We start from the raw sequence: 20,857 nt of genomic DNA on the forward strand, positions 1-20,857 counted from the left end.
GTTGCCAGGGAGCCGCCGTTGCCATGGGAGGCGGCGGGGCGCATGCGCGCGCCCGCGGGAGTGCCCGGATGCAGCGGGAGGAGGCGCTGCCGCCATATTTGCCCGGAGAGCAGCGAGCTGGTAGCTGCAGAGCCCCCCGGACCCATCGGCTGCCATCCGCCCCGCGCAGTCCCCGCCGCCGCCCCGCCCGTAGGACATGGACGATCGGGAGGACCTCGTCTATCAGGCCAAGTTGGCTGAGCAGGCTGAGCGCTACGATGGTGAGCGCGCGGGCTCGGGAGGCCGTGCACGGCCGAGGGGAGAGGGAGGGAGGGAGGGAGCGGCCACAAAATGGCGGCTGGGCGGGGGAGGGGGGCAGGGGCGGAGGAGGGGGCGCACACAAAATGGCGACGGGGAGCGCCCTGAGGGGCCGCTGGAAGTGGGGATGGGGGGCCCGGGCGAGGGGGTGTCTCGGGCCGGGGCGGGGCCCGGGGCGGGGGGCGGTGGCGGCAGGAGCCGGGAATAAAATGGCGGCCGCGAAGGGCGAGTCCTGGAGGGGGGGGCAGGGGAGCCGCCCCCGCCTCGGGGGGCTCCGCAAAGAGACCCCGCTGCCCCTCACGGCGCCGCGAGGGCCGGCCGGCCCCGGCCCCGCGCTCCCCCGGCCCGGCGGCGCGGGGCGAGGGCGGCTCGCCGCAGACAACGCCCATGCCGAGCGCTCCGGAGGGGGGGCCCGGCCCTCGGCCCCTCGCCGGCCGTGCTCGTGGGGGTCCCCGGGGACGGGGCTGCGCTTCTTTCTCTGCCTCTGCCCCCGGCTGGAGATCCTGCTGCCCCTGGCAAACCCAGGGAGAGCGAGTTCTCACCCTGCAGGGAGCGAGTACATGATTCACTGCCTAAAGAAAACGCATATGCTTTCATTATGTGGTAGAAATTATTACAGGTAGTTTTACTTTCCCAGCGTTTTCTTTTCATCCTTTTTCCCCCCTTTAAGTTTGTGTGCTATCCCTGATCATTTAATATCCGTGATGATTTAATATCTGGGGGAAAAGTGGTAGAGGGGAGGAACTGGCAACCCTGGGTGGTGTGTCTTGCCCCAAAAATGTCTGTCTTGCAACTGCTCCTTTTAAACATGGTTCCCCTGCATATAATAGAAAGGGCCTTTAATTTTCTCGACTCTTCTGAGACTGTTACTTTGCCCTGAGAGCTGTGATTACTCATTTGAAGTGAAATAAATATATGTATGTAGAATGTGTGAATACAGTAACACCTAATTTAGAGAGGTAAGAAGACACTCCAGATGTTTTCTGTTCAAAAATTTTTATAGACAGCATGACCAAGTTTTCACCAAATGGCACATTTTTACTGAGTTGTGCTTAAAAAACATCTGATGGCAAAAAACATCTGATGGCACCATTGCAGAAAATCTGAAAAATGCACATTTTTGAGAGAGAAAGAGAAACTAAAACAAAGAAGTCCTAAAAAAATTCCATTCATTTAGAGTTCTAATGGGAAAATAGTTTAGAATTCATAGTACCACTAAAGGAAAGCAGTCAGGCAGTCTCTGCAATAACTTAAAGAATTAGAGAAAGAAAACGCCCCCCAGGAACCAGGTATTGGGGTACCATAATTACCTTGGGCAGAGGGACACATCCATATTCCACAGAATGTGTGCAACTTCTGCTGAGGAGGGAAGGGTTCTCCACCTGGTGTGGATGAGTCAGTGCCACTGAAAGTGTTGGCTTTGGTTTGAGTGGAAACCAAACATCCTGGAGGAATCCTCATCCTTGGGAGCTCTTGAGGCATGACTGTCTTTCTGGGGTTTTCTGAAGTCAGCAGTAAATCGCTTTGTTAGAAGGTAATAGGACTCTACCCCATGGCACAGATCTGCAATGCAAACTTCCTGTCAACTGATAAAAATTGATTGGGAAGGATTATTGCCTTGGTGCAGCGTTTCCCTGGGTGGACTTTTGGTTCTCCCAGTACCGTGAATGTTTGCTAAATAAGCTGCCCAGAGCAAAATGTAGAAGATCTGCTGTGCTGTATTGCTTCTGAATGGGCATGAGACTTGTTTCAACTTGAAGTTGTCCTGTTTAAATCAGTGTGGTGGGTTTTGGACTTCCAGAGGTTTTAAGAATCAGGTTGGGTCAACATAATTTAAGATGCACCCTCTAATTCTGCCAGCTGCTCTAAATGCATCTTCACTTCCCTTGTGTCCATGGCCTGGAAGAAAATGTACTGTAGATACTGTTTTATCATTTAATTCTCTGTTCCTGTTCAGCTGAAACAATTAAAAATGATTGGCATAATTTGTTCTTGTTAATGTGAAATAATGCAGTTCTGCCAAGATCATAGCTGAGACTGCTGAATAATTCTTTGAACAAAGTGATTTGAGAAGCAATATGAGGAAAGAGTAAGCTAATCCTAATTTTGCTCCTCAGTTTGGTCTTTAAGGTGCACAGTTATAAGGCCACAGTTATTGATGGGCACATATAAAATGGGGTGATGGTAAGTACTGGCTGCAGATACATTGGAATACAAGTCCCTTGGGTAATTCAAATATGAGTTTGACAATTTTTTTTGTGTTTAACATTAGGATAAGTGTAAACTTCTGTCCCATCTTTCCCTGGAGACTGGAAGAGTGGTGGGTTGCTATTTATGTATGGCTCATGGCATTTATAGCAGCACTTATGGTGGGCATCCAACTGTGGCTTCTTTGGTGTTACTTACCTGACCCACTTAGGGAATTTCTGAAATCTTGGGAGCTGCATTTGTGAACGGTTGGGAATGTAGTCCTGTGGCTGTACTGTCCTCAGGATGGTGGCCCAGATTAGGAGGACAACTTTCTAGGTACTTTTGCAGTGTAAGTAGCACTTAAACCCTGATCTCCAGAGATATATTAAGAGATTTGGGTGTCTGACTATGTTCACAGATCTGCTTAGGCATGTTATGGCAAATCACAAAATGCCAGGAAGCTTACTGGCAGTACAGGAAGCTTGATGAGAAATCTCACTCACTGCTGTTCCTTATTGGTAGAATATAGAACTAAATGGACTCCTTTTTTGGAAAACAATTGGAGTAAGTGATATTGTGGAACTCTTTATATCAAGAGGATGTAGAGAATTCCTGTAGACTGCTGCTGAATACTGAAACCGATTCCTCTTGTGGAAGCTGGGAACACCTTTGTTTCAGGTGAGAAACATGCTATGGCTCAAGGCAGTCTGTGAGCAGATACTTCAACAGCTGCTTTGTGCTACAAGTCTCAAAGTACATTACTTGGGTGAGGTGAAACAGGTGGGGTTTCCCCCCTCAAAACCAGAGAATAGGTCAAGGTACAGATAAGGAAAACACCCAGCCCACCCAGGACAGGTCTCCTGCCTCCCAGCACAGCAGGCTAACAGCTACCTCCTTTGTCTTTAGAAATTGTCTGTCAGGGAAGTGTGTCTTCATCACGAAGGTAGGAACGTGTACAGCAGTGGGTTCAGTTCAAGATTTGAACCCTTTTTAGGAAGATCTGTCTCTTAGTAACAGGTCTTCAGGTTAGAGCCTAATGAGGAATCAATAAGTCACGAATTAGAATTCAAGTTGCATCTAAATTTTGGTTTGCAGAGGATTGGTCTCTTTCAAGCAGATGTCAAGCACACTTCAGTTTTTTGGGTTCCTCTCCCTACTAATGGTTACCACTTAGCCTGTTAAAGGTCTTACTGGTATGGTGATGCGGGGTGTGACTGCTGTCTCTGAGCTAAAAGGCAGACAGTGCTAAAGAAGTAAGACATTTTTTTTTTTTAAGTGGGAGTTGTACATACTGGGACATAAATTGACTTGTAATTATGAGGAGTTGTGTGAGAGAGGGCCTTTGTCTGTAATGGCCTTCTTGAATTTCCTGAGGTACCAGGAGCAGACAAAGGAAACGGAATTCTACAATTGGATGGTGAGGTCCTCTGCAAGGAGCCCAGAAGCTGAACTGGTTTCCAGTATTAGAGGATTGCTCAGTAGCAGATCTCAGTCAAGGGGAGAGATTTATTATTAGGCCCAGGCTCAAGATGTTTGCTTTCAGACTGAAATGTTTGTTAGAAATAGTGGGGAAATCCTCTTGCATTCGAAAAGTAAATGTCCACAACTTGAAGAGATTAGAGGAATGATTTAAAAGTATTTTTGTTGCAAGAAGGACTTGTGGTAGACTGTACAGTTGATCATGCAGAAAATCCCACTGTTGCTAGGATAACTTGGCCCTAACCTGTGTTTCTCCAAGTGTGTAAAGGTACAGGACTGTTTATTGCAGAGTCATGCTGTCAGGTTTGGAAGGGTTTTGACTGCACCAGCTGTTACAAACCTTACATGAGGAGTAGCAATATAACCCTGTGCTTTGTCCCCAAAATCATCATTGAGCCACTGTGCATGTTGGATATTATTAGAGGTTTTTTTTTCTCCTCTGCCTGTTGGTTGTCTTAACTGGGATTCCACCTGCTAGGTTCTTTTATGCTCAGTTGTGTAAAAATGTCTTATATTGTGATAAGGAATGCTTCTGATTTATGCTTGAATTCTGGTCTGACCCTTAGAACCAGTTCAGTTTTTTAAATTAGAAGCAGGATTAATTATTTTTCCCTGTGGGTAGTTGTTTGAGCTGGTGACCTGAATGAGCCAGTTGAGAGGTCAGAGGGGTGTTGAGCTGTCAGGAGGGGAATCAATAGGAATAGGTTCAGCCATCTCTGATGCCAAACACAGGATTCCCTAAGAGAACAGAAAAACCTTATGCAGGCATTGTGATGTGTGATGGTGTGTTTGGAGGAGTTCCTAATGGTTGGAAAGAGGAGCTCAACTTCCACTTGGTTAAATTTGGAGCTCATCAGTGTAGTCAGTAGGGTGGTGCCCACTGATGCTAGGTGGAGGTCTGTAGCTGTGGGAAATGCAGTCTGTGGCATTAATCTGCACAGTTAAATTAATCTCTTACTGAAGAAAACACACTGGCTCCTCTTTCTTCAGTTTTTCTCATGTTTGTTCCTAGGAGTTTGCTGCTATTAAGTTAGTACTTATTTGCTTCGGTTTCTGTGGCTCACTCAGAAATGTTAGCCCGCTTCTCAGCACATATCCCTTGTGATTCCACTGGTGGGCTTTCTCTGTTCTCAACACTTGAGTCTCACATTCATACCCTGTTTCCTGTCTTTCAGCCAAGTGAGGACTTTCCTTCCTATCCCATGGCAGTTGAGCTCTTTAAAGAACCCTGGGTGAGGGATCTTGTTAAATGCCTTTGGGAAGTCCAGGTAGACTATTCCAATTATGTCTTCCTTGTCCATGTGCTTCACTTGTTCAAAGCATTCCAGTAGATTTGTGAGGCATAATGGAAGGCCATGCTCTACAGTATAATGTTTATGCATATACCTGCTTATTTCAGTTTGTTTTTTTTTTTTTAATATAATTCCCATTAACTTGACCCCTAGTGAGTATTAGGTTCATGGTGTTGTAGGTCCCCTTGAGTGTCTGCTGGAAACCTTCTCAAATAAACAGTGTAAACCACTTTGTGTTGGCTGCTATTAAAGCCCTGACTGAGAGGGTTTAGGGTCAGATACTTCAAGTTCCTGTGACTTGTTTCTGATCATCTTCTGTTCATTGCAAGAATGAACAAGTACAAGGCTAACACTTGTACTGAGTCTACTGTTTATGGTGTGTGATCATCTGTGGTGGACACAAGGGAAGACTTGTTTTTTCTGCTGTGTCTTCCACCTCCTCACAGCTCACAGGATGCTCACTTGCAGCTTTTAGCTCCTGAAATGCTGAAGTAGGTACTGGGCAGCAGCTTAGAAGCTCGAAGATCCTGATTTGCTTTATTGCCCTTAGATAAGGGCAGTAGAAAAGAATAAACTTAAAACACAACTTCCGTTTGCTGATGTTCTGCTGCTAATAAATGGATAATTAAGACAGTGCTTCTGCTGCTCTTCATTGCATAATATATAAGAATTCTACTTTCTGGGTTCTCCTAAGGTTCATTTTGATTTCAGTATGATGACCATTACATCATCTCAATTGCACTTTTGCTCAACAAGTTCATTTTCTGTTCTTATTTTAAGAAGCTTTCTCTCTTAAGTAGTTCCTCTTTTGGAAGGGAGGTCCCCAACTAAGAAATTTTCTAGCTCTTGTTTTTTTCCTGTGGTAATATTGAAATTCTTAGTTTATGCATATGTGTGGAGGCAAGGGGGAGTTACTCCAGCAGTGAGATTGAAGTAGTTCCTGTGTATTGTTTAAAGTCACAAAGAGTGCCCTGCTTGTGAACAAAAAAATCTGACCCTGTAGCATCCTGGTTAGTGAGACTCGGGCACTGAGCTAGAGGTTACAAACACTGTAAATTTCCCTTACCAAGTTTTCTTTAGTGCATCAGCCTATGCTTAGGCCAGATGGTTTCTGTTACAAGCACAGATTTTGATAGAACTGCCAGGTACTGGCTATTCTCTTGGTAGGGTCTGCTGTTTGTTGTTTTGTATCCTATATTGGAAAGGTTTTTAGTCTTCCCACTAAACTTGCTGTACATCACCCATTTCCTTACCTGGGGGTATTGTAGTTCCCCCAGGTTTTTGGATTTCTAGAGTTTAAGAAGCAGCAGTTATCTAGATTTGCATTCATCTCTGGTCAAGAGGTAGTCAGCTGTGCCCTTTGTTCTGTGGCTTGGCCCCTAAGGATGCTTCTCAACCCTTGTAAACTTCCCCATGACTTCTTGGCTTAGAGTAAGGCTTATTCTTTGTCTTTCACTTTAAATCTCAAGCCTTGCACCTTGCTGTTCCACAAACCTTTTGTAGGTGGCCACCTCTGTCCCACCCCTTTGTGCTTTCCAGGCTTTGCCTGTGTGTCCCTCCTGATGGCTGGAGGTGACTCAGCAGGGTTTGCAATGGGGAGCCAGCATTTTAATCATAGTTTTAGAATATAGGAACCTAAAAAATGGCCTGGCCATTGTGACAGTTTTGTACTATCTTAGGCAGTCGTTTGGAGTCTCAGCTTTTCCATAAGAATATATAAACCTGATCAGACAGTGCCTGTGTGTTGTGGTGTTTCTTAACCAGCAGCAGGTGCTTGGGGAAGGATCTAAATCTAGGGCAAGCATGTCATTCTCCAGAATATTCCCCTCTCCTTCCACAGTTTACATTTTTGGGATTTCCCACTCTGATGGTGGCATGATCTGACAGTAGCATAATAAGTGACAGCCACAATCACCTGAGAGGCTGGAACTTAACCACTTAAATGCAGTCTGTCTCTCTGAATCTGCATAACGCTTCTTTTTCCATAATGCAGTGTAAGTATCTCTGGATTTTGTATGCAATGAGTTGTCATTCCTGCAGTAATCCTTCTTAATGAAATGTAATCTCAGATTTGTAGTTTGTCTTGAATGGTCTCTGACTGAGCTTTCCACCTCCTTGTGGAGACTTCCAGATAGATAAAACTGCTCTTAAAAAAATATAATTTGCTCTTTTGGCCGGTGTATGTGGCTTTATTTTTGTTTTCTGTTGGAGGGGATACAGACAGGTTGTCCCCTTGCTTTTGTACTGCCTGTGTTCTTAAGATTTTTCATCAGGCTTAAATTTTCAGGGCTGGATTATGACTTTACCATGGAAGACCCAGGTATGTGCATAATATTTTGTCTTGATGAAATAATAGCCCAGGTTTTTGTATTTGTAAGTAAAATTGGGCTCTTTACTGAACTAGAAACTTTTTTATCCAACAGCTTTGTGGGTAGATTGATAAAGACTGATAAATGTTTTCTCTTTGGGTGGGACAGTTGTTTATGGGTGGGATTCTAATCTCTGGTTGTGTGGTTACCTAGTGACAGGATTAAGATTTTGTAGAGGAGACCTTTCAGTTCCTATTGTCAGTGCTGAGAGGCTGTGTACCCTGTGAGAGTGAGGGGGGCTGAAGCTGAAGGTTTTGTGCTTCAGAACAAAAGGAGGAACCTGAGGTGTTCCCCTATCCCCTAGCATCCTGTTCCCAGTGGCTGTCACTTGTCAGGGAGTCTATTTAACTTCCAGTCATAAAAATGTTGGGGTGATAAGGGCTGTTTACTGATAAGGACTGGTTGTGAGCAGGTGCCCGTTTTCCTTTGGCTCCCGTGTTTCCGTGGTTGCGGCTCTGCAGGGGGGTGGTTAATGACCACCTTTGCCAACAGACTGAAGAGATGCCACAGGACTGAAACACTGACACAGGAGCTCCTTTAGGGCAGGGTTTTGGGTTTGGCTTTGTACCAGCTATTGCTCAGCTAAATTGGGTTTAACCTCTGTTTCAAGGGCTTGTAGATCTTCAGACTGGTAATTGATAAAATCCTGCAGAAGCCAAGCAATTGATTAAACTGGTGATGTTGTGTTTGAATGTGCACTGAAAACAGCTACTCATTTACAGGGAACAGCAAGTCATGGGTATGGTTTTTTATTTTAAATTTTCACATTAGGCAAATGTTCTTCTAAGGGAGAGGTGGTGAAAGAAACCTATAGAACAGTTGATAAAACATGCCATTTTTGCCCCACTTGTTGCAATTTCCTGATACAGGGCAGAAGATCTTGGAAGCTGTTGCTGTACATTTTCACAACCTGCACACTTCTGGGCTAATTATTCCATGTATATCATTGTTACGTGAGATGAAACATGTGTTATGTGTGAATAGATTTCTGTTGTCTTCATTAAGAGACAAGTTTTTTTTTATAAAAGTGTTGTGTACACCCAAGAGTATGACTGAAGTGCTGTGTATTTAATCCCAATGGATAAAGCACAATAATAGAAATACTTTTAAAAAAAAGGCAGCATCTTCTGTAACCTGTGAGTTGCTTCTCTGAAAGCAGTAAATATTAGGCTTAAAAACAAAACCTGTATTTTTTGCTGGAGCTTGACAAAGATAACCAGGTCATGGAGACTGCAAGTCTCAATTCCTGATTGTCATTTTTGCCCACAAGAACTGTCAGGCATCTTAATCTTGAGCATAGCTCTGTTGTTTAATAAACTTCAAAATATGAGATGGCTTAATTTGCATAATTTAAAAAATTCACAACTTTTAAGTAGATTCTTTGTGTGAGTGGGATGGTAGGGTCATCCTTCAGGAAATGAATCACAGTACTTGCTTTAAGTAGCAAATTGTAGCTATATTATATTGCCTGTAACTTAGCTGGCATCAGTTGCTTAATCATGTTTATGTTAATATTGTTTGAACATGGAATATTCTAGTGCCGCTCTCAGATTCTTCAGCAAAAGCAGCTCACCATTTTGCAATTGCATGGTGGTGTTTTCAACAAGTTTTATCAAATCCTTGGTGGATTTTTTTTTTTTGTTACATTCTGTGATTTGGAGAAGCAAAATCTGCTGATAAAAATAGAGCCACCATAAAATTTTCTCCTCCCCATATGGAGACCTGTTGAAGACTGATAACCCTGTTCCTGCCAGGGAGCCTACAGTCTCCATTGCTGCAGTAGCTTATGCCTGTTAAGGTTGTGATTTTGACATCTGAGGGCAAAAAATGATAGTTAAGCTTCATTTGTATGTTTAACACTGTTCTTCTGATGTGTCTTGAAACAATCCCAGTGTGGTTAGGTAATGCAAGGGTCATAACTTTCCTTAAGTGATTCAGTCTTTGCTTCCACTGAAGTGTAGGAAAGCTGGTTTTGGTATTGATTGTTTTAACCTCAGATTTAGAAATACTTTTCAACAGGTTTAAAATATAAATATATATTAATTCATATTTTGTGTGCTACTTTTCAGTGTAAATGGCTGCTTGGCATGGCTACTTATGGTTGCTGTGGGTACACTCAGGATGACTTCTTTGTTACCACTCCAAGCACCAAATTTTTCTTTTGGAGGTTCATCTTGCAGCTTTGACTCACTTTCCTAGTAACAATACTCATGCATCTCTACATGTATTCAAATCTGGATTTTATATTTTTGTTAATTACCGTATTACACTGTATTCCAGTTGACAAATCAGTGGAGCATCCTGTAATTGCTCGGATTTATCCTGATTGTGCTGAGAGCAAGATCACATTTGCTCATCTTTTCTCCCTGTTCTCTGCTTTCTCCAAAGCTCTCTGGAAAGAACACACTCCTGTAGGATTGTGCTGATAACTGCTATTAATTTTTGAAACCCTTGTAAAATACCAGATGAATATCAGATACTTCCTTTGTGTATGTGCTGATTGATTTGTTTGGAACACTCCAGGGTAAAAGTAAGGAGTAGCTGGATTAAAGGAGCAGGGAGTCTTAATTAATTTCCTAAGTTCTCATTAATGTACAGCTTGTACTGAATGATTTGAAAGATGCTTCAGGTGTGAGAATAATTGCCTGACCTTTTCCTCCTAGAAATGGTTGAATCAATGAAGAAGGTGGCTGGAATGGACGTGGAGTTGACAGTGGAAGAAAGAAACCTGCTTTCTGTTGCATATAAAAATGTGATTGGAGCCAGGAGAGCTTCCTGGAGAATAATCAGCAGCATTGAACAGAAAGAAGAAAATAAAGGTGGAGAAGACAAATTAAAAATGATTCGGGAATATCGGCAAATGGTAAGATGGTGTTGGTCTTAGAGCAAAATGTCACTTAGTTCTGGTCCCCTTGCCATAAACTGCCCTGGTGGTCCAGATTGCCTGTACTGTGCTGGAATAGAGTGGCAGCCTTTGGAAGGCTGGAGCTTGTTCCTTATCTGGAGAATAAATCTCTTGGTGAAGGGGAGAGCTGTGGTGTTGCTGTGTAAACACTCAGAAGGGCAGCAGGCTCAGGTGAGGGAGGACTTTTCCCTCAGTGCATCAGCAGCTCTGCCAAGCATTTGAGCTGCACTGGCACTTCCCTGCTTTCTCAGGTGTGAGGCTCCACCTGCTCAGGAGGCCTCATTCTTTCCCTTCCAACCTCACTCACCCCAGCCAACTTCTTTTTTTAATTAACCCTGTCAAAGGAGATTTTTGGCTGTTAAACTTCCACTTCCTGTAAAAGTTGCTTTGGATCATACAGTGACACTTTCTGTGATTCCAGTTCTCTGTCCTAGAGAACTCAAAACATGAACACTTGAAATGTCCATGGGGAAGGTTCTTCAGTGCTTTTCTTGACTGCTTGTCTTCTGTCACTCCTGTTCCTGGGGCTGTCCTGGTCATCCCGTCTGTGAAACGTGTGTGTAGCAACCTCCAGGGCCTTGCTGTTTTCTCTCTCTGGAGAGAGAGGGAAAAATTGATCCACATAACTTCATGCTGACTTAGTCAGTGTGTGCAGCTTTACCTAAAATGGAGAACTTGCAGCAAGCTCTGACTTCATTGGTAAGGGCTAATGAAACCTCCAGCTCTTAGTGAGCTGTTGTTCCCCCTGCCCTAAGTGATGGTTTAGCATGGAGCAGGCATGCTCTCATACTATTTAAATCCCACACATTTCTGCAGAGACTTCATCTCCATTATCTGAGGACAAGTGCCTCCACATGGTTCACATCTTCACTTCCAGAGAAACAGTGGAGTCTGTTATATCACCTGGCACTGATTCATATACCAGCAATGGAAATGATCTTGGCTTGGAAATCTTCTCCCAGGAATGGCTCTGGACTACTTTCTGTTGACTCACAGGGTTTCTGTTGCTCCATGGAATTGTTAAAGTTGTGGGTTTCTAATTTTATGCTGGCATGCTGATGGGATGAGAGACTGCCAGTTACATACAGTCCCAAATAACCTTTTCTTGATGGGTGTCTGCAGTCTCCTAAAAGAACACAGAAAACAAGACAACAGCTATCGAGTGATTAAATTTGTTTCACATCGTGTGTTTCCAGATTCTTTTGCACAGGGTTTTGTGGGTGGTTATCATCTTCTGCCAAATATCCTTTAATGATGAAAAGACTTTTCTCCTGGTTTTGAAAGGACTCTAGAAATAGCCTTTATTCTGCATCTCTTTTTGTAAAGGATATGTGCCATTCTGGATGGACTGGGGTGCAAGAAGTACAAGTTTGTAGTACTACTTGTGCTTGAGGTGTCTGAGGAGGTGGAGAGGCCAAATGAAGTTAGTGTCGTGCCAGCAGGGTATTGAGCTGTGAAATCCTCAGAGGGAGCAGCTCTCATGGGGAGGAGCAGTGCACTGAACTCTGTCACTGGTTCCACCCTGGAGGAAGGGTGGCTGTGTCTGCACAGCTCCACAGGGAGTTCTACAAGAGGTTCCTGAGCATCATCTCTAGCTGAAAGCCAGATCCTGTTAGTAGCTGCTGGGAGACTTAATATGGGTTGGCATCTGCTCTGAGTGTGTGAATGGGTTTGACAGGATGGCCTGGGAGCGGGAAGGGCCTGAGGAGCATGGCACAGGTTTGGATGCTGCTGCTCACTGTCACTGCTGAACAGTAACACTCCCGCCCTGTTGTGCTCAGTGCTTCCCTGAAGAAACAGCTTCCAGCAGAATTCTGCTCACTGTGATTCCCTTGTCAATAAATTCTGCCTACTGTAACACTTTCCAGAGTAAATTCAGTGTTGGGAAAACCTTCTTCAGACTTGAAAGGCTCTGAAGAAGGGAAAAAAACGCTAACCAAACCTTCCCCCAACCCCTAAACCATGTCTGTGACCCAACAAAGCCAAGTATAAAACACTGGGGAGTTGGAGAGAGCCAGCATCTCTAAAAGACACATCTATCATTACCAGAAGCAGTGATCTTGCTCATCTGTAGAGTGCTGCTCCAGTAGGAATTGAAAGTTTTTGTAGTGGTTTTTGTGAAAGCAGTTCTTGGTTGGGTTTGGTGTATGTCAGTATTTACTGTAATTCAGCTCCTGGCTCACGTTGGGAGATTTTTGAGCTGGTGGCCAGCATGACTTGGGGCAGAACTCGAGGGATGCTGGTGTTGGGAGGGCAGGGCAGGGCTGGCCTTGTCTCAGGTGTGCACTGGGCAGTAGTGAGAGATGAAAGACACCAGACTGTGCCTCTTCCCAAGCCACTTCAGCTGAGTGGAGCCAAACACATCCATAGCCATAAGGGAAAATGCCACTTAGGTGCTTCCTTTGTAGACAGGCTGCTCTCCTGGCTCCTGTGGCCATTTGGATACACAAAACCCCATAATTTCTCATCTGGCTGCATCTCTGAGAGCACACTGAGGCTTTTGCTCCTCATCCTTGAGAGGCTGCAGTGGGGTGTGGCTGCACACAGTGCAGTTCCTTCCCTTGCAGCTAAACCAGATCCATTCCCACACCACAGCACAGGTATTGAACTTCCCCTGCCTGCTCTGGAGATGTGGCACATGGAATGTGTGTTTCAAGTGCTCTGATTTCCAACTTGGGCTGTATTTTGGGACAGCTGCCAGGCTCTCCTCCATCCCCCTTTCTTAGAGAGTGCTCACTAAGCCACTCTGTCTGGAACAGATTTCTTTTTGTACAGGAGCTTTTAGTTTTGTTGTGGGTTTTTTTTGTTTATTTGTTTTAATCACCTTGATTTATATTAAATCTTTTTAAACTAAGCTTGCTCAGGACATTTCCATTGCCCTGGACAGCAGCTGATCTCTGATAACTGTGACTGATCCTTTAAGCAAAGCTGGAAGAGGTCTGTCTGAGATGAAATAGAAGTTTGTACATGTATAGTTATTTAACTAAAGAGGATTAGAAACTGATTTAATTCTTTGCAGTTTTGCTGAAGATCTCTCTGCAAAAGAAGTCATTGAAAAAGAGGATCAAGAGGAAAGAAGTTTGCAGGAACTGACTGCTGCCCAAAGGTTTTATAGCTTTTGTAGCCCAAGAATATATGAAGTAGATTCTTCTCGAGTGACCATATTTCAGCACCTTTCTTAAGCATTTGTCACATAATTAAGTACAGCACCTTGTTCTTCCTGTGAATGTCAGGGCATTCTGACATTTGTACATGAAAATTGCTGACAGTTAATTTATCTAAAGGAACTTTGCAAATCTATTACTTTGTGCAAGTCAATATGTGTGTGTATTGTGCCAGTTTATAATTTGTTTTGGATCTGTAATTTGAACACCTTTTGGGTATAATTGCTGTGGTTACAAACCCAGATAGTTTGGGAGCTGTGTTGTGATAAAAGGATTACACGGCAAGGAAAATGCTTAAAGGAAGAAGGAAAGCAAATGCTTGGGTGGGAGGATAGGAAGGGATGATGGACTGAGTGGGGCTGCCTCTGCGATCCAAGACTTGCAGTTCCTGGTAGTTTCTTTAATGCATTTGCTAGAAATCTCTCCTTTATATGAAATAGAGCCAGAGTTCTCTTCAGCTGTAGCTTTGGAAGCTCCTGTGAAATCATGAAAAAGCAGCGATGGATGGGTGACTGTGAGCATTAAACCAACCACTCCTACTGGACTGACCCGGGGGGCTCAGAGCCTGTCTGGTTTGAGCAATGTTGATGTCAGAGGAGGAGTTTCAGCTTTTCTGGGTGTGCTCAGTTTCTTTGCTTGCAGGTGTGAAACTCTCTGTGGTAAACCCTGACCTCATAGACCTTGCTTTATTTTTGGAACTGGAGAAAATGAAGGTTCATGAGACTGTTTTCAGTTGACAATTCAAATCCAGTATCTGTTTTAAAATAAGGCTGTATAAACTGTATTTTTGGCCACAGATTGCACTGTCAGTGTTGATGATTTCTGCTTTTTTGCTGAGTTACTGCACTTTGTGTTTTTCACCTGCTTCTGGAGCTTGTTTTCATCTTGTACCTGACCTTTGTTTGTGTGGCACATCTTGATTCTGTTCTGATACTCCATGATTTTTGTCTTAAGGCTCTGTTTTTAGAACTTTGCCTCCAAGGACTCACTAGAACCTGTTGTGAAGGTGCCATTTAACTCTGGGGTATAATGGAATTGAGCTGATTTGTGTTAATTACCTTCAAATTGTCCCCTTTGCTGTTGCCACTTTAGGGCAGCCTTCCGGGATCAAAAATGGAAGGAAGTGAGTTGTGCAAGCCTTGCAGTAAGGAATTACATCCTGAGACAAACTTAATGTCTTGCTAGACATCTGTCTAGCAAGATGTCTTCCAGGGAATTTACAGTTCTGCTGTTCAGTTCCACATTTCATCATCCATCAGTCCCTGCCTCTTGTGTGTGCCAGCTAAATGTGCAGAACTGTTTTGCTAATGAACCTGTGGAGCAGCTGCATTTTATTTTTTCTTCTGTCTTAACCCTCTGTGGAATTTCATGATGTTACCTGTTTGATATTTGGGTACTTTTGAAAGCTTTTAGGTTTAAGTGCTCACCCTGCCCCCGCTTCTAACTTTTTGTTGTATTTTTATTTTTCTCTGCTAGGTTGAGACTGAACTGAAGTTAATCTGTTGTGACATTCTGGATGTACTGGACAAACACCTCATTCCAGCAGCTAACACTGGCGAGTCCAAGGTTTTCTATTACAAAATGTAAGTACCTTCTTGAGAGGAAAGGCCTGAAATAGAGACAGGAGTTAAGTAGCTGTAATGAGAACTTAAAATACACTGTTGTGCAGCTCTTAGATGGAAGAAACCACCCTTTTAATTGAGTTGCTGATGCAGAAATCACATCCCTGCTTGGGTTTTTTTATTTTGCATGAGCTGAACACTTGTAAAGAGAAGAAAAGAAGGTGTGTCCTGTAATGGTGGTTTAAAATTCCCTCAGCTCCTGGTGCAGTGTTGTGTAGACAGTAACTGAGCAGCAGAGTGCTTGGTGTGTGAATATCTAAACATGCTTTAATTTCAGCTGTTAATTTAATGGCTGGTGGGCAAACGGGGATTACTGACTTCCTACTGTTTCTGTTCTCAGGAAGGGGGACTACCATAGGTATCTGGCTGAGTTTGCCACAGGAAATGACAGGAAGGAGGCTGCAGAGAACAGCTTGGTGGCTTACAAAGCTGCTAGTGATATTGCAATGACAGAACTCCCACCAACACATCCCATCCGCTTAGGACTTGCGCTCAACTTCTCTGTATTCTACTATGAAATTCTTAATTCTCCTGATCGTGCCTGCAGGTAGGTGGAGGCTGGCAGAGTGGGAATATGGGAATGTTGTGTGAATACCAGACAAGGTAGAAGTGTTGCTCCTTAGGTAACTGCTTTTCCTGCTTTCTTCCTGCTGATGTTTGCTCTGGTTCATGTCAGTTCACTGGGAAGATTTTCAGCATCGCCATTTTCTTTGGAGTCCAGAGCCACGTGTTTGTGTGGGTGTAATGGTGTATGAGAGGCAGAACAGTGATAATCTTGAATTGATCAGCTAATGGCAGTTCAGCAGCTTGCCAGGTGAACTGTGTATACCCTTAAACTGCTCAAGGCGTGAGGTGATTTAACTAGTCTTGCACAAGCTGGAAGAGGTGGTGGCACTGATTTTTGTGACCTGTGAGCATGTACAGAGTGGCAGTGATTGCCACATTTATCTTCTGTCACTGCAGGTAACACTAAGTTTCTAGTAGCCCTTAATCGAGATGTAGAAATGTTTAATGAAAGCAATATTCTTGATTAAAATGCTTCTTGAAGCACAAATCTGTGTTGGTGTTAATCTGTGCTCCTGCACTGTGTTCAGCAATATTTGTTAAATCTTTGTTGTGTCATTGCAGGTTGGCAAAAGCAGCTTTCGATGATGCTATTGCAGAACTGGATACACTGAGTGAAGAAAGCTATAAGGACTCTACACTTATCATGCAGTTGTTACGTGATAACCTGACACTATGGACTTCAGACATGCAGGGTGATGGTAAGTGAGTCCTGCTGGAAAAGCTCATCCTGGCCCAGGGAACAGAGCCTGGAAATGGAGAGGCTTTGATGGTTTACTTCTGTCTCCAAATAATGACCCTCCTGTCCTACCTTAACACTGGATCAGGGGATAGGGGTGACACTGGAGTCTTTTGAGCTCTCACTTGAAAGAAGAAGTGTGGACTTAGCAACATTTGGTTTTTTTTTTCCCTCCCCATGAGGCAGCTGTGATGACTGTAAAAGCAGTGACTTCATTTATTTAATCTTTTCTTTCTTTCTCCTTGTCATGCTCATCTCTGGCTGTCATTCCAAGCAGATGTGAACCTCCAGTGCAGGAGGAAACGCTGCAAATGCTTTAGTTCCCCTTCATTCCAGGTCACTCCATATTCTTGTTGCCAGAGCAAATGCTAAATGTGTCCCCTGGCAGTACCAGAGGGTGGGACACGGTTTGCTTCTGTTCACTAGCAAAGGATAGCACACATTTAAGTGGTTTTGGCACACTGAATGGACTTTCCCAACATTTAAACTTTCACATTCAATGTTTAGTATAAATCTACTCATTTTAGGGTTTCTCTCTTGGAAAGACAAGTGAAAAGAGCTGATTTCTTTACTTTTAAATTGGAGGGGAAGAAATAAGTCCTCTTAAGATTATTTTGGGTACCTACAAATGCCCAGAGCTTAGAAACCATACTACTGAACTTCAAATAAATACGTGAGTGTCCCAAATTTTTGGTAAGCTTTTCCTTGTAGCCACACAGCATTCCTGACGGTACTTCCCTGGTGGTGTGTCCATTTGAAAGCAAATGCAGAATCTTTTAACTTTTCCCAATTTCCTGGTTTTATGTAGGGTGATGGGTTTGTTTTGAAGTGTTGTTACTCCATAGCTTCTCACTCTGCTCTTTGGGCTGCTGAGACTGGGAATGCTGTAAATGTGTGGGGTCTTGGCTCCTGGTTTACTCCACATCCCAGTGTTTAAGGGTCTTGCACCTCCCTTTTCAAGGATTGTGTCCTGGTGCAGGATGGACCCTGGATGGATCTGTAGATTTTTCTCTAAATACTGCAGGTGTTGAATTCCTTCCTTGCCATGGGTAGGCATTGGAGAAGAGAAATCTATTTCAAATTCCCTCAGTTTAGATCCAACCTTTACTTTTTTTACTGGGGCCAAATACCCTGGTAGTGGAAGCCATTGTAGTGGAGTAACAAGGTTGGATCAGTGTGGGATAATACAGTATCTTCCAAACAGTGTCTTCCAAAAGTTCCTGATTTGCCCATAGCAGATGTCTCTCATAGATCTTGGACACTGTAGAAGTTCCACAGGATTATTTACAGGCTCTTTAGATTTTGGAAAAAAGAAATAGAGATGTGAATTCCTTGCTCAACAGCATGGAAAATAAACGTTTTTGTTCTTTCTGAAGTAGTTCAGGTTGTCCTGGTTACTGGTGCCAGAAAGGATAATGATGACAGAATTGAAAATACTGTAGGACTGCTTAAAATGATGGTGGAATTCTTCAGATCCAGAAAAACAATTATGTAGACTGTTTAGACACAGGTGCAAAGTTAAGTTTCCTCATACTTTGCTAATACTCTGAGTACATTTCCAACTGATGCTTCTAGAGCTCCATATTCCCAAATGAGCAGAGTCTTTGAACAGCAAATCAAGAGTGGCACAATTACCAGTTTCCAGGGGGTGGGAGAGGCTTGGAAAGGGCTTGTTCTTCGGCATTAAGCTTTTCCCTGTTTCCATTTCAGCCGTGTAGGGATGTAAAGCCAGGCATGACCCAGCTGCTGCACTCCCATCCCAATCCCTGTAGCTTTCCCATGGCCCAGACGAGTGTTGAGTTTATTTCCACACTTATAATGTCATCTCCATATGATGCCTGTTCTCCCCTTCTTTCCTGCTGTATAGATTCCTAAAGGAAAGTCCAACTGTTCATTTCCTAAAAACTCTACTTTGTAAGTCTCTTGTGGTGGCTCACTGGAGTTTTCAGTGTCAGTTTTCCTGTCACTAACTGTGCCTGCCTCTGTCACCTGCTGCTGACAAACGCTTGTGTCCCTGCTGCCACTCCTGTGGCACCTGTCCCCTGCCCGGGGATGATGTGCTTGACTAGGATCCAGAGTAACTCACATGTTTGGGAATTGACCTGCAAACCTGGATGGATAGAAGAATATTTGGGCATGGGAAGTACTTCACAGTGCCCTGGTAGAGGAGTATTTGCTCAAGTGTGTTGGTTAGAGCATGCTCAGATCTTCTAATCTGGGTTAAAGCCTCTGCTTTCCTCTCTTACATGAACTGATACCAAATTCTGTCTATAAACTTTATTGTTGTTGAATGTCCTGTGTTCCTAGGCCCCTCTTCCAAAATCTACTTCCTGTTGTACTGGTGGTAATCCTGAATCTGGACATGCTCTGAGCAAACATTCTGGTTATCTGCTAGAAGTTACCAGTCTCATTTGATTGGGCTTTATTGCAAATTAAGTTTTTAATTACTAGTTTCTGTTTATTGCCCCTAAGAAAGTCCCATCTTATGTGGTTACAGATAATTGTAAGCATTTTTTCAGCCTCCCTTACCAGTTAAATGACTTGTGCATGTGTGATGGCACCAGCTGAGGTACCTGAACTTGCCCAGTTGCAGCAGAATTTTGGTAAAGCCCTACAGAAGGTGTTGCATGGAGCTCCCTGGGGCAGCTGGAGTGTAACCAAACTGCAGGACAGCCCCGTTCCACTGCATGGCACAGCCTGGTTGAACAAAGACATTCATTTCCACAAGATGTTTTTCTTTAATAACCTTAAACCCAGGGTTTCTTGTCAGGTTGGACTCACAGGAGGGTGTTTTTCATACCTTTGGTAATTCCTGCCAACAGTGTAACTGTATAAAATTGCCTGAAGTGCTTTGCTGTTGAGACTTGAGTGGGCTTGGTCAGAAAAAGATAGAGATGAGGGTTTGGGGAAGGGATTTCCAGATCCAGGGATGTTGATCCACAGCTGTTGCCATGGTTTCTGCCTGGGCTCTCCAGCCCTTGCTCAGCAGGACTGCTCACCTGTGCGGTGTCAGTCTTCAGGGCTGGGTTTGTTTGTCCTCACATGTTCTAATGGCCTGGCTGCAGTCGTGTGTGAGGGTGCAGGTGATTCCAAGGCTTCGTTTCCATGGGAACGCTTCACTCTGGAGCTGGCAGTGTGGAGCGGGAGAGTGAGTGTGTATTGCATGAAAATATTAATCTCTAGGTGCTTGTAAAGCTTGTTCTGCAGCTCTCAGTTTTAAATGGTAACATTTTCCTTCTTCCCACTTCCACAGGTGAAGAACAGAATAAAGAAGCATTGCAGGATGTGGAAGATGAAAACCAGTGAGACACAAAGGCCAACAAGAGAACCCATCTCTGACCACCCTCCCCCTTCCCCACAAAAACCCTCAGTGTCACTCTGAGAACCACCAAATCTGACTTTTACATTGGGTCTCAGAATTTAGGTTCCTGCCCTGTTGGGTTTCTTTATTTTTATTTTTTTTTTACACAGTTTAAAAGTTCTTAAAGGCAAGAGTGAATTTCTGTGGATTTTACTGGTGCCAGCTTTTAGGTTCTTTAAGACACTAACGGGACTGCGTAAAGGCTCTTTCAGCATTACTGTATTGTCTCTGCCAGCTGTGGTGACATTGCCATCAGACCTGGATGTGACACCTGAAGGCCGTGTAGGGAGAGATTGGTCCTGGCCAGGTAGTGCTCATGTGGTGGCATCTTTCTTTTTTTTATAACTGTTTAAACTGAATTTTATACCAATGTTTCAACTTAATTGGGTGTTTAGATTGAAGTTGCGAGGTTGCATTTGGGACATTTATTGTAGTGGTTTTACTGTATAAAAACAAAAAGTTTCCAAACTGCTGAAATGTTGCTGAAAATCATGGTGCTGGTAACAGTTCAACAATCCGTGGCTGCTCATTCTTGCCTGTTCTTTACTTTCCCTCCAAGCAGGTTAGCATTGAAGGTGGCATTGATAAGCCTGCATGCGTGTTCAATATTTTTTCTTTTCTCCCTCCCCTCTCCCCATCTCCCTTCGCTCGCTCAACCTCTTTTGTTCAGTATGTGTAACTTGAAGCTAATTTGTACTACTGGATATCTGACTGGAGCCACAGATACAGAATCTGTATTGTTCTTACTGAAACACAGCATGGAATTAACATTAAACTTAAATAAAACAAACCTAAATTAAAAATGCCAACCATCACTATGAATTTCTTTTAGAAGAGTAACTTTCCTTTGTTGCTTGTACTAGGAACAGTTGGAG

The 20,857-nt window shown here is 43.7% G+C and overlaps 1 protein-coding gene across 2 annotated transcripts; it reads left to right on the forward strand.

Annotated features, from left to right (window-relative positions):
* The first annotated feature begins 61 nt into the window (after window positions 1-61).
* On the forward strand, window positions 62-20,791 carry YWHAE (tyrosine 3-monooxygenase/tryptophan 5-monooxygenase activation protein epsilon). 2 transcript variants are annotated; one of them, XM_068210391.1, is made up of 7 exons: window positions 62-260; window positions 10,291-10,490; window positions 15,173-15,279; window positions 15,659-15,865; window positions 16,447-16,583; window positions 18,489-18,535; window positions 19,875-20,791. In XM_068210391.1, the coding sequence occupies exons 1-6, from the start codon at window positions 197-199 to the stop codon at window positions 18,494-18,496; spliced, it is 723 nt and encodes a 240-aa protein (XP_068066492.1). In that variant the 5' UTR covers window positions 62-196; the 3' UTR covers window positions 18,497-18,535; window positions 19,875-20,791. The 2 variants fall into 2 exon arrangements, with proteins under 2 accessions (XP_068066492.1, XP_068066491.1); XM_068210390.1 differs by lacking the exon at window positions 18,489-18,535.
* The last annotated feature ends 66 nt before the right edge of the window (window positions 20,792-20,857 follow it).

This window comes from Anomalospiza imberbis, chromosome 20 (genome assembly GCF_031753505.1).
Source record: "Anomalospiza imberbis isolate Cuckoo-Finch-1a 21T00152 chromosome 20, ASM3175350v1, whole genome shotgun sequence".
Taxonomy (NCBI): domain Eukaryota; kingdom Metazoa; phylum Chordata; class Aves; order Passeriformes; family Viduidae; genus Anomalospiza; species Anomalospiza imberbis.

Excerpts from the sequence above, each read along its gene's own strand:
- YWHAE (XM_068210390.1), top strand. The coding sequence starts at position 197 with ATGGACGATCGGGAGGACCTCGTCTATCAGGCCAAGTTGGCTGAGCAG. Across the intron at positions 261-10,290 it reads GCAGGCTGAGCGCTACGATG|AAATGGTTGAATCAATGAAG; the intron begins GTGAGCGCGCGG and ends TTTTCCTCCTAG. Across the intron at positions 15,280-15,658 it reads AAGGTTTTCTATTACAAAAT|GAAGGGGGACTACCATAGGT; the intron begins GTAAGTACCTTC and ends TTCTGTTCTCAG.